The sequence below is a fragment of the Oncorhynchus mykiss genome, chromosome 23, assembly GCF_013265735.2.
Source record: "Oncorhynchus mykiss isolate Arlee chromosome 23, USDA_OmykA_1.1, whole genome shotgun sequence".
Classification (NCBI taxonomy): Eukaryota; Metazoa; Chordata; class Actinopteri; order Salmoniformes; family Salmonidae; genus Oncorhynchus; species Oncorhynchus mykiss.
Window position 1 is genome coordinate 34,875,954 of NC_048587.1, and position 13,321 is coordinate 34,889,274.

A 13,321-nucleotide genomic window follows, 5' to 3' on the forward strand; every position below is an offset into this window, starting at 1 on the left:
GGATATAAACATTGAGTTGTTATTTTACCTGAAATGCACAAGGTCTTCTACTCCGACAATTAATCCACACATAAAACGACCAACCGAATCGTTTCTAGTCATCTCTCCTCCTTCCAGGCTTTTCCATCTTTGAACTTATATGGTGATTGGCATCTACACTTTTACCACGACAACCGGCAAAACATTTCGTCTTTCAATCACCCACGTGGGTATAACCAATGAGGAGATGGCACGTAAGTACCTGCTTCTATAGACCAATGAGGAGATGGGAGAGGCAGGACTTCCAGCGCCTTCTGCATCAGAAATAGAAAGGAGTTCTATTTTAGCCCTTGGCATCGCAGACACGCTTTGGCGCGCGCGAGCAGTGTGGGTGCAATAATTGAATAACATGGATTTCTAAATGTATTTTGCGATGCTCGCGCACGCAACGTGTCCGGTCTGGTCAACATGTAAGGATGAAGATGAACCCATAGGCTACTCGTGGTGATGGCCAATAGGTTCCTTGTGGCAACAGCCTATTTTAAGATGAGCTACTTTGAAAAACAGTGCTGCTGTTAGCTACAAATTAGGATTTGTTGAGAAAAAATATTTATATTGGTTCTACAGACAGATTCATCTTCTCTTTTCAGCAGTAGGCATTTGCTTTCCAAACTGTACATTTTTCTCACGATTGTATTTTGAAATCTGCAAAAGGAAACTGACAGCCGCAACCAAGCATATAAATATATTCCACAGATGGCTGCTCCAATTCAAGTCAGGATTGGCATCCATTGCTAGTGTACCTATGACTTTTAACAGTCAAATTGCCAGGGTACGGGGTTACAAAACCCTTCTATGGATTATATGTCTATGGCCACAACGCAACAAGCTGTAGTCTATTTGGCACGCATGCAGCCCAAACAATTTGTGTTGGTGTTTCCTTTTTGGCAGATATGTGCTTGTAACAAAACTTAATCCATAGTTATTTTTTTATAAACTGTTGATCCTCTATGGGTAAAGGATGCTCTCTGGTGTATTTTTAACATTGGGAGTGGGCTGTGGTTGGATAAAAAATTATAATATAAAAAAAGGAACATATACTGTATATAAATATATATTTTTTTTTTTTGCTGCCTCTTGGCCTGGACCCAGGGGCTTCATCCCCAGTAAGCCCCTGCAATAATCCGGCTCTGTATGTTATTGCTGTGTATGTTCAAAGGTATGGAGAGAAAGGGAAGGCAGTAAGGCTGGAGGTGGTGGTGTACACTGGGAAAGAAGGACGCAGTTCCCAGGGTTGTCCCATCGCCAAGTGGGTAAGTACCTCCTGTGTGTGTGTGTGTGTGTGTGTGTGTGTGTGTGTGTGTGTGTGTGTGTGTGTGTGTGTGTGTGTGTGTGTGTGTGTGCATGCGTGCGTGCATGCCTCTGTGTACACTGCTACGTGTGTGTGTGTGCGTGCCAGCGTGCCTGTGTGTACACTGCTGCGTGTGTATGTGTGTGTGTGTGTGTATGTGTGTGTGTGTGTGTGTGTGTGTGTGTGTGTGTGTGTGTGTGTGTGTGTGTGTGTGTGTGTGTGTGTGTGTGTGTGCGTGCGTGCGTGCATGAGTGCCAGCGTGCCTGTGTGTACACTGCTGCGTGTGTATGTGTATAGGTGCGTATATGGCTGTGTGTGCGTATACACATCTGCATGTCTGTGTAGTAAACCTTCTCTCTCCCCCAGGTGATTCGTCGGGGCAGTGAGGAGGAGAAGCTGCTGTGTCTGGTGAGACACCGGGCAGGGCACCGCTGTGAGAGTGCCGTGGTGGTGATCCTCATCCTGGCATGGGAGGGCATCCCCCGGGGCGTGGCAGACAGTCTGTACCAAGAACTCACTCAGACCCTCTGTAAATACGGCTCCCCCACCAGTCGACGCTGCGCCCTCAACGAGGAGTGAGTTACTGAAACAACAGACCTATGCGTATTATTCAATAACAGGCTTACACATACACATTTACATTCATAGAACAAAGGAGTTAGTTCTTTCCTTTCTAGCATTTAGTGACCTGTCTCTCTCCCTCTCTCTTCAGTTGCACTTATGTGCCAGGATCTAAATGGATCTTCTTCCCCCTCTCCCCCTCTCTCTCCCTCTTTCTGTCTCTCCAGTCGGACGTGTGCGTGCCAGGGTTTGGACCCAGACACTTGTGGCGCCTCGTTCTCCTTCGGCTGCTCCTGGAGTATGTACTTCAACGGCTGCAAGTTCGCCCGCAGCAAGATCCCCCGAAAGTACCGCCTGCTGGGAGATATGCCGCAGGAGGTGAGGACCAGGACACTCCAGTCAAACTGTGTCAAACTCTAGTCCTCTAGGGCCGGCCACAGTGTCAGCAGGTCTTCGTTCCTCCCTTGCACTTATATGCTCATTTAAGGTCATTGATTAGCTAGGGAGTCCACATACCTGGTTTTCCTGGTCTAAATCAGAGCTAGCTTAAGGGAAAGAGCAAAAAACCAGCAGCCAATTTGACTCTCTAGGAATTGTCTGACATCCCTGAATTAGATTTGAGAGCCTGGTCTGAAAAGAACCCTAGCCACTTCCCAATATGCCTAAACCCTAGCTCTTTGCTTTGCTAATCTAAGCCTTGTTATAGCTTTACAATCAATGGTTTAGAATAGATATTCCTATATGAATAGTCTTCTTGGCATGTTAAAGTGGCTAATAGACTCCTAGTGGCAGGTTGATATGACAGTCAACGCGTGACATGGAGGATAGTGACTTAAACATTACTGGTATTATCTTAAACACTCCCAGATTCTCCAGGGGCCTCTCCTTTATTTCCTCACACCTTTTCCCTCATCTGTTCCTGTCCCTTTTTGTCCCACTCTTCCTCTGATCTGTGTGTTGTCTGTCTGTGGGTTGTTCAGGAGGAGAAGCTGGAGAATCGGCTGCAGAACCTGGCTACAGACCTGGGTCCTGTCTACCAGAGACTGGCCCCGGAGGCTTTCCAAAACCAGGTGGATCAGGAGCAGGCGGGCCAGGACTGCAGGCTGGGTCGGAGGGCAGGCCGACCTTTCTCCGGGGTCACGGCGTGTGTGGATTTCTGTGCCCACGCTCACAAAGACACACACAACATGAACAATGGCAGCACTGTGGTACGCCCCTCACATGACTGTTTGTCAATGGACACACACACAGGTGCACACACATTCACTGTCAAACACACAGAGAAATAGACACAGATACATACGCTCACTCAATCGCGCACACGTAAACACACGCACGCACGCACACACACCCACGCACACACACCCACGCACACACACTCACTGTCACACACAGATACTTAGACACTCACTTCTGATTGCGTGCCAGCATATTAATGGACATATCATATATTTTTTATTTTTGGGGGCCTGGGTAAGTCAGCTTTAATACTGCAGAGAGATTGTAGCATTGTACCATCATTGTAATTGTCTGCATCATTTCCAATCCCCCATATATTATTTTGTAAATATATACAGTATATATACACATATATGTTTTTAATATATTAATGAACATATCTTAGACAAATGTCAATATCAAATCAGTAACATGTTTCCATAGTTGAAACAAAAATCAATATCAGCTATCATATCACCTCGCGACACAACGCCTCTCACCTATTTGATAGTTTGTCTGTAAGCACTGAGATGTAGGCTACGTGTGCCTTTTTAAAAATGTATGTCGTTCTGTCCTTGTCTAAGGATGTTCTGTATTATGTCATTCTGTATTATCATGTTTTGTATGGACCTCAGGAAGAGTAGCTGCTGCTTTTTCAACAGCTAATGGGGATCCTAACAAAATACCAAAAATACCTGTTTTCACTTCCACCAAGATAGGCATTTTATCCCGGAAATCTGGGAGATACTGTGCTAGTCTTTTCCATTTGCGTAAAATGTCTCACCGTCCTGCAGGTTTGCACTTTAACCAAGGAGGACAACCGTGCGGTGCGTAACGTCCCTGAGGACGAACAGCTCCACGTCCTGCCCCTTTATAAGATCTCACAGAGGGATGAGTTTGGCAGTGCCAATGGCCAGTGGGCCAAGATCCAGACTGGGGCCCTGCAGGTGCTCTCAGCCTTCCCCAGAGAGGTAGGTTCCAACACTCAAGGTTTAAGTCTCCCCTGGGTAAAGATCTATATGCAGCTTCCTCTCCCCCAGTCCTAACCTTATTAGTGGGAAAATGTGAAACTGACAGAAGAGATCAGCATCTAGGGGCAACTTCACCCTAAATCGGTTCGTACCCCCTGTAGCGACCAGGAGAACCAAGAGGCTATAAGATAGGGTGGCCAACCCTCCTCTTATAGAGTTACTGGGTGCGCAGGCTTTTGTTCCAGTCCTGCTCTACCACACCTGATTTTACTAATCACCCTGCACATCCAGTTGCCCTTCAGGGTGAGGGTTGGTCACCAATGCACCCTTTGGTATTGAAATTAGTTGGTGTCAAGGACATGTCAATAGGATGGGTTTGATTCTTGATAAAAGCATCTACTAAAAGCTCTCCTTAATGACCATGTTTATATCATCACCAGGTGCGTCTGCTGGCTGAGCCGGTGAAATCAGCCCGTAAGAGGAAGCAGGAGGCCAAGCTGAAGGCCCAGGCTGACAAACAAGCTGCAACTCAGGACAGGAAGCCTGGACAGAGTCCACTAACCCCGGGCAAGGTCAAGACTGCCAACAAAGGTAGAGATCTCTGGTTGATTGATTGATTGATTGATTGATTGATTGATTGATTGGTTGGTTGGTTGGATGATTAGTCAATTGGTTGGTTGGTTCATTGATTTATCAATTGATTGATGGATGGGTGATTGAGTGGGTGGATGGGGTGGGTGCATTAATTGATTAATTGGTTGATTGATTGTTGCTACAAAATCATGTACAAGAAAAAGCTTGAAAAATGTGGTATGTAAATACTCATCATTAATCCCGGTTTGTATGTTTAACTTGACAGGTTTGAAAAGTGCTTCTTCAGCAGATCAGTCCCCCTTGTTCAAAAGAGAGCCTCAGTCCTTCAGCTCTTACAGACCAGGAAATGTGGGTGCGTATGTACCAGACTCTAACTCCCCTAGCACTTACAACCACAGCACCCCCACCTACCCCACTCCTCCTGGAAGATCAACACCAGGGATGGAGTCTCTTTCCCCCCATCGCCTCAGCCTGCCTGCCCCCCAGTACAGAGGGCCACCAGGGACCCAGAGCAATGGTTCCCCATTCCATTACAAGAAAATGGAAGAGGCTGTGGCTGTGAATGGTTACTCCCCAGGACTCAGCAGAAAGAAGCTTGTGGACCCTGACACATGTCGGACCCCCCCAGGAATGCCCCGGGGTGGCGACTACTCCCCCAGGATTTTTAAAACGGAGCCCAACAAGGTGCACTGCTCCCCTCTCCTCAGACCCCCTCACAGCCACAGCACTCCTCCTCCCTCCTCCTCCACCCACACCCACCCAGAGGGCCTCCACAGCAGACTCAATGGGCTCCTCAGGGCGAAGGCGGAGCTGGGAGTCAAGGACGGGGTTAGAGGTCATGTAGGTCATGTTATTCCTCACAGTGCCCCCCATCCTCCTCATCAGGCCCCTTCCCCTCTCTTCCCCAACCCAAAAGAGGTCAAACAGGAACAGGAAGAGGTGTGGTCGGACAGCGAGCACAACTTCCTGGACAGTGATATCGGCGGGGTGGCGGTGGCTCCCTCCCACGGTTCCATCCTGATTGAATGCGCCCGCCGAGAGCTCCATGCCACCACACCCATCCTCCGGCCCGACCGCAGCCACCCCACCCGCATCTCCCTGGTCTTCTACCAGCACAAGTCCCTCAATGAGCCCGACCACGGCCTGCACATGTGGGAGGCCAAGAAGGCCCGGAGGGAGCGGGAGAGAGAGGAGGAGGCTGAGAGGCTGGGGATGGGCCTAGACCTGGAAGAGGTTAGCCCGGTCAAGGGGAAGAGGGGGAATGGTGCCGGCAGTGAGAGTGTGGAGCCTGAGGAGGAGGTAGAGGAGGAGGGCCCGGAGGAGAAGAAGGGTGTGTTGACAGTTCCTACCCGGAAGGCAGTGACTGTCCCGCGGGATGGGGTGGTCACTGTTTCCCCTTATGCTCTGACACAGGTCACGGGCCCTTACAACCGCTGGACATGAGATGATACTGTTATGTACACACACAGACACATACAACAAATACATTTGAACACACACCACCCTGTGCTACTGCCTTACCTCAATCAACATTACACTTCTAGTCTCGTTATGTGTTATTTCATTGTGTTACTTTTTTTAATGTATGTCTGTTTATTTTTATTTCTCTTTGTCTCTGCTTTCAAAGTGATGAGGAAGACTATCATTTGTGGGGTTTTAACTGTGAGTTTTGGTATTTGATGATAAAACATTTTGATCTGGTTTTTCATGTAAAGAGATGGTGCTCAGAACCAATTTTTTAAACTGGTTTTATATAGGAATTGATTAATAAGAACAAACAAGATGTGATTATTTATTCTGATTATTTTTGTACTTTTTTTGGTGCAAGGCTATTTACTGCAATTTTACTGTCAACCAGCATTTTACACTAGTAAACACTCATGTTAAGTCTCTGAGGTCTTTGTTTCAACCAAGAGTGCTCTTTTCACAAGATGAGTTTTATCAATGATTGATTTATATAATGGTGCCATTTGTAGCAGCAACTTTTGATAAACAGACCACATATTACACAGTATGTAGTTTTATGTGAAAATAATGAACACATGTAGCATGGTGCTTTTCCTTCCCTTCCCTGTTCCTCTATTGGTGGTCATGAAGGAACAGTACTTCCCTGTTCCTCTATTAGTGGTCATGAAGGAACAGTACTTCCCCAATCCTCTATTAGTGGTCATGAAGGAACAGTACTTCCCCATTCCTCTATTAGTGGTCATGAAGGAACAGTACTTCCCCATTCCTCTATTAGTGGTCATGAAGGAACCGTACTTCCCTGTTCCTCTATTAGTGGTCATGAAGGAACAGTACTTCCCTGTTCCTCTATTAGTGGTCATGAAGGAACAGTACTTCCCTGTTCCTCTATTGGTGGTCATGAAGGAACAGTACTTCCCCATTCCTCTATTAGTGGTCATGAAGGAACCGTACTTCCCCGTCCTCTATTAGTGGTCATGAAGGAACAGTACTTCCCCATTCCTCTATTAGTGGTCATGAAGGAACAGTACTTCCCCATTCCTCTATTAGTGGTCATGAAGGAACTGTACTTCCCCATTCCTCTATTAGTGGTCATGAAGGAACAGTACTTCCCCGTTCCTCTATTAGTGGTCATGAAGGAACAGTACTTCCCCATTCCTCTATTAGTGGTCATGAAGGAACAGTACTTCCCCATTCCTCTATTAGTGGTCATGAAGGAACAGTAGTACTTTCGTTTTTGTTTTTGTCTGGATAGATTTAGTCTTTTTGTTCAGTGTACATATATGATGACATATTGAAAAAGCACTTTTTTATTTTTCATAACTTGAAAAAGGTCCTGTTCCAATATGTACAGATCGAGAGATATATCAGACAGCTCGTGTGAAACCTCTTCTCCTCTTTATTCAGTAGTTCTGTGTGTATTTGTTGTTGTTTTTTGTTGTTGTAGAATGATAAATTACATATCAGTCTCACACAAAACCAAGCTTACTAAGCAATTATGAAATGCTGCATATAAAGATTGTGTCAGATTACGGTGCTTATTATTGTCAACCGCACTTGATTTATATGAATCTGGATAATCATGTTTGTTCACTGTCTGGACTTCTAGAGTGTTTTAAATAGGACATGTTTTTATACAGACATAGCTAAAAAAGACCACATAAAACCTGTTGAAATGGTGACTATATTACTGTATATTTGTTACTGGTGCTAACAAGATCTGTACCCTCTTTTTAACTGACTCGGGCATTGATGGACAGTTATGTTTTTCCATATGCTGGGTATAAATACATTATACAAGTGGATACCAAACCAATCAAACCCCTTTGTTGTTTCTCATTGCCTCCTCTTCAATTTTTGAGAGACGCTGCTGACAAAATAACACACCCCTCAGATCGTTGCATCGTCATACATTGTAGGCTTATCACGTATTGAGTCAGACTGTAGACCTCTACAGATTATAAACCTTCTTCTGATAGGGGCAACCATTTTGAGTATTAATTCATGCTCACATTAGTCAATCATAACCATGTAATAATAGGCCCATTCACTAATACTCAGTGCTTTGCTGGGGTAGGAGCGAACCGGAGCTGAATACTGCCACCTCAAATGTTCTACAGCTTGAGCTCCTGTTCCTCTTATAGACTATTAGCTCAAAAGTATTGTGGAGCTCCTACAAAATACATATCAACAGTACCGGCACCCAAAAGGGGTACCGACACCTAGTGCAGTCCAAGTTAAGCACTGCTACTAATGTAATCGATTAGGCATCTGTTGCATTGATCCGTCTTAACATATGCTGAATATAAATCAGCTCAACGCAGATAAAGATTTCACTGGTGCTTTCATTTTACTAATAGACAGAGCTGGAAATGTTTGATTGTTTGGTTTTTGTCATCTTTTTTTTCTGTTGTTTTTCTCTTTGTTTCTCAGGTGTGAGTGAGGTTGTTAATTTACCCAGTCTTCAACCCAACTAGGGCATTACCCAGTCTTTAACCCAACTAGGGCATTACCCAGTTTTCAACCCAACTAGGGCATTACCCAGTCTTCAACCCAACTAGGGCATTACCCAAGCTTCAACCCAACTAGGGCATTACCCAGGATTCAACCCAACTAGGGCATTACCCAGTCTTCAACCCAACTAGGGCATTACCCAAGCTTCAACCCAACTAGGGTATTACCCAGGCTTCAACCCAACTAGGGCATTACCCAGTCTTCAACCCAACTAGGGCATTACCCAGGCTTCAACCCAACTAGGGCATTACCCAGTCTTCAACCCAACTAGGGCATTACCCAGGCTTCAACCCAACTAGTGCATTACCCAGTCTTCAACCCAACTAGGGCATTACCCAAGCTTCAACCCAACTAGGGCATTACCCAAGCTTCAACCCAACTAGGGCATTACCCAAGCTTCAACCCAACTAGGGCATTACCCAAGCTTCAACCCAACTAGGGCATTACCCAGTCTTCAACCCAACTAGGGCATTACCCAGTCTTCAACCCAACTAGGGCATTACCCAAGCTTCAACCCAACTAGGGCGGACACAGTCTCCTAAAAAACGCTGTCTTCCAATAGTGTCTTTAACAGATTCACAAAGTCAAACCATATACTTAGACCTTTCCTCTGAGATAAGTATGTTGACACATAGATTTAATACATTTTATACAAGTAGAAAGGTATATACAGTACATATATAGTCTATTACATTATATTGAATGTAGGCCGTTGCAAGTTACTGATGTGGTAGAAAACAGTCACTTTAAAATGTTTACACATTTACATAAGACAGTTTGTAAGAAAAAAGATGATCCTGTAAACTTTTGTAATTGCTTCACTTGAAGATTTCTCGTATCTTCCTTTATGTGTGACTTGAAAAATGTAACTTACATCAAGGAGGAAAAACTAGAACCAGCATTTAAAACTCAAGGTTTTTATTGGAATAAAACAATATAAAATACACATCATGTGAAACGGACTGTTTTTACTGTACTATTCATGGTTTGTAGATAATGAGCAGTCTTGCTATTTTGAAACTGATTTCCAAAATGACTGTATTTAACTGTGTATATCAATTTGACAGACTTTTAAAAAAAATACTAAATTCAGCATTCCTGTCAAAGGCTGGTGATTTTGAAATAAAGATGTATTTATATTTTGGACTTGTGTGTCTGTTTTTGCTTTATTGACAATAAGCTACTTCAAACTGTACAAGCTCTAATACAACATTGTGTGTGTGTGTGTGTGTGTGTGTGTGTGTGTGTGTGTGTGTGTGTTCTGTCTGTCTACTGTGTCACATTGACCCATTTTGAAATGTGAATTAAACTCATTCAAACAGAGAGGAAGAGGCAAAGCGAGAGGGATAACCGGGCCCAAAATCTTTCTCTAGCAGGTGGCGTTTTTGTTTTGTTTTGCTCACCAAGCTAGGAGTTTTTGTATGGAAGTTAATGAGAGTGTCAAATTTGTTTAACAAAATATTATATGGCTTATTTTCTACCTGTGGCTTATTTGATCAAATATATGTTTCGTAATGCTTAGGTTGTTGCGAGTGTACTGATATAAGTAGGCAAATTTGAGAAAAAACACTTTATATCGGAGTCGTAGTACAGAAGTCCAGAGATGACATATTAATACATTTAAAAAATCCCTTGTTTTGTCGAGATCACAAGATAAACTCTATAAAATAGGAGTGGACTTACTGATGATAGATTGACACTGAAAGTTTAGCTGAGGAGGCAGAGTCCACAGTGGATCACCACATCCATTTTTATTTTGTTCAGGGATTAACCCAGGCAAAAATTGCATTATGTCTGTCAATTATAGATGTCTTCCAATTTTGTCTCCAATCTAATTTTAAAGACATGTAAAAGTGTGGTTGCACTTCTATTTTAAATGGATTGAATGTGGAATGTTCAGTGCAAGAAAAGTTAACATTGAGGTCTATGGTTGCAGACTACCAATGAAAGTTTACCAGACTACCAATAAAAGTTGATTTTAATATTTTTAACAAGGAGGTTGTCCTGTCAATAGCAGCAAAAACACAGTCACAAACAACAATTAACAAGTTGCACAGAAAAATACAAATAGTAAAGCAGGTGAAGTGAATCACATGTCGAGGTTTCTAAATGATCCAACATTTCAGGTAGGCTATAGTCTATTTGTCATTTCAGCCACAAATGGTGGGCAAAATGTTGTGGTGCTGAAGGACAACTCCTCCATTCATCCAGCTATAAAAATTGTCTCACTGACTAGACACATACTATAACACGTGCAGTTTGTTTGGAATTTGTAATTCCTCAGTTTGCCTTTTTTTCTGGAGCTTTGATAAGAAAGCCCAGGCTTATAGACTAACACATGGCTACTTACAGTACAACGCTATCATCCACTTACAGTACAACATTATCATCCTCATCCCCCAAAAAAAGAAAGTAACTGAACTGAATGATTACTGACCTGTAGCACTCACTTCTGTTATCATAAAGTGCTACAAGAGGCTAGTCAAAGACCATATCATCTCCTCCCTCCACGACACACTCGATCCTCACAAATATGTCTACCGCCCTGACAGATCCACGGACGACACAATCGCCATTGCACTGCACATTGCCCTTACACACCTGGACAAAAATAATGCATATGTGAGGATGCTGTTCATCTACTACAGCTCAGCCTTCAATACCATAGTGCCCTATAAGCTCATTACAAAGCTCACGGTCCTGGGTCTGAACTCCTCCCTATGCAACTCGTCCTGGACTTCCTGACGGGCTGCCCCCAGGAGGTGACGGTAGGCAACACTAATTCTCAACACGGGCCCACAAGGGTGCGTCCTCAGTCTCCTCCTGTATTCCATGTACCCACGACTGCGTGGCCTCACACCGATCAAATGAAATCAAATGTATTTATGAAGCCTTTTTACATCAGCAGATGTCACATAGTGCTATACAGTTCCAACTCCATCATCAAGTTCGCTGACGGCATGACAATAGTAGGCCTAATTACCAACAACAACGAGATAGCCTACAAGGAGGAGGTAGGCACAATTGCGGTGTGGTGCCAGGTAAACAACCTCTCCCTCAACGTTAGCAAAACAAAAGAGCTGATTGTGGACTTCAGGAGGAACCAGGCTGGACCACCCCCATCCTCATCAACGGGGCCGCCGTGGAGACGGTCTCAGAGAAGCTGAAATGGCCTAACCACATGGACACCATAGTGAAGAAGGCACGACAGCGATTCTTCAACCTCAGGATGCTGAAAAAATTTGGCCTATCCCTACGGGCCCTCACAGTGTCCTACAGGAGCACCATCGAGAGCATACTGTCCAGGTGTTTCACAGCCTGGTCCGGCAAATCCACCGCCGCGGACCGCAAGGATCTTCAGAGGGTTATACATGCAGCTAAACACACCATTGGGTGCACACTGCCTGCCCTACAGGACACATACAACACCAGGTGTCGAAGGAAGGCCAAGAAGATAATCGGGGACCCCAGCCACCCAAGCAATGCCATTTTCTTCCTGCTTCAATCCCTCAGACATGGGTAGTACAGGGGCATCATTGCAAAAACTGAAAGACTGGCCAATTAGTTCTACCCTAAGACCATCAGGCTGCTGAATAGTCACCACTAGAACTACATTATCTCTCCTGCTGCCCAAAGACAATCCCTTCTTGCCCAGTATCAAACCTTAGATCAAACACAAACTCAGACGGCTGATTCAGATGTAGCTGGCTTTAGATACTTACAATAGTCTATCCACTCAGAAATCATGAAATTCAAGATTATGAATCAACAACATGCATCACTGTTGCAGTTGTTAATATGTATATTATTACAATTTAACTACAATTTGTATTGTTTTTTTTGTACTTCACTTGGTCCCCACATCCTCTCAATGGTCATGCTGCTCCCCCTATGGGCCATTTGTGCACCTCCATATGGGACTCCCGATGACGGCCAGTTGTGATACAGCCCTGGATCGTACCTGGGTCTACAGTGACGCCTCTAGTATTAGACCGCTGCGCCACTCGGGAGTTCCAACAAAACAACTTTTGTTACATCATGATCACGAGATAAATAAGTTGTAATCGCGACATAATTAGGGATTTATTGTATTTTATTAATGTCTTCTCTGGACTTCCGCAGTTGCTCCGCGTATCTGCCCTCTCATTGGCTAGAGTGATCCCACCTGATCTTGCCCCCCTCCCGAGAGCGGCCCGCTCCCGACAGTGAGGTATAATCAGAGATATTTTTAAGGAGATAGAAAACTTAATTGGATTCTTATTAACAACCATTGTGGACGTTGCTCATGCTACGGCAACAGACCGCGCGGTGCATTCTGGGCTATTTTGGGACAAAGGCGAGCTCTCCTCTAAGGAGTGAATTGGGCGCTAGCTCAAAAATCCAACATTAGCATGAATTTCGTCAACAAGACGAACAACAATATAATTATTTTCCAAGATGTGAGATAATTAACTTGCTATCTGTAACATTGTACAGCTTTGGAATCGTGACATTATCTACTTTCGAGGAAAATAGGCACGTTTCAAGACTCATACCCTGACTTTGAGAAGGAATTGCCTGCGATTAGTTTATCAACCGCGTGAAGCAGTTTGACGACGTGAACACGATTGGTCGACAGTTTGCTGCGTTATACGTTTTTCCACTCTTGTCCATCGGGATTCCCATCTCC

General features: G+C 44.3%; 1 protein-coding gene across 2 annotated transcripts in view; it reads left to right on the forward strand.

The window, feature by feature from the left end:
* The window catches only part of LOC110502641 (methylcytosine dioxygenase TET1), a 47,772-nt gene extending 37,977 nt beyond the window's left edge, over positions 1–9,795 (forward strand). For both annotated transcript variants that reach the window (XM_021580846.2, XM_021580848.2), the window contains 7 exons: positions 1,199–1,292; positions 1,697–1,905; positions 2,119–2,269; positions 2,872–3,099; positions 3,904–4,080; positions 4,521–4,671; positions 4,940–9,795. In XM_021580846.2, coding sequence (XP_021436521.2) covers positions 1,199–1,292; positions 1,697–1,905; positions 2,119–2,269; positions 2,872–3,099; positions 3,904–4,080; positions 4,521–4,671; positions 4,940–6,117 — 2,188 coding nt within the window. In that variant the 3' untranslated portion in view covers positions 6,118–9,795. The remainder of the gene's footprint in view (positions 1–1,198; positions 1,293–1,696; positions 1,906–2,118; positions 2,270–2,871; positions 3,100–3,903; positions 4,081–4,520; positions 4,672–4,939) is intronic.
* The last annotated feature ends 3,526 nt before the right edge of the window (positions 9,796–13,321 follow it).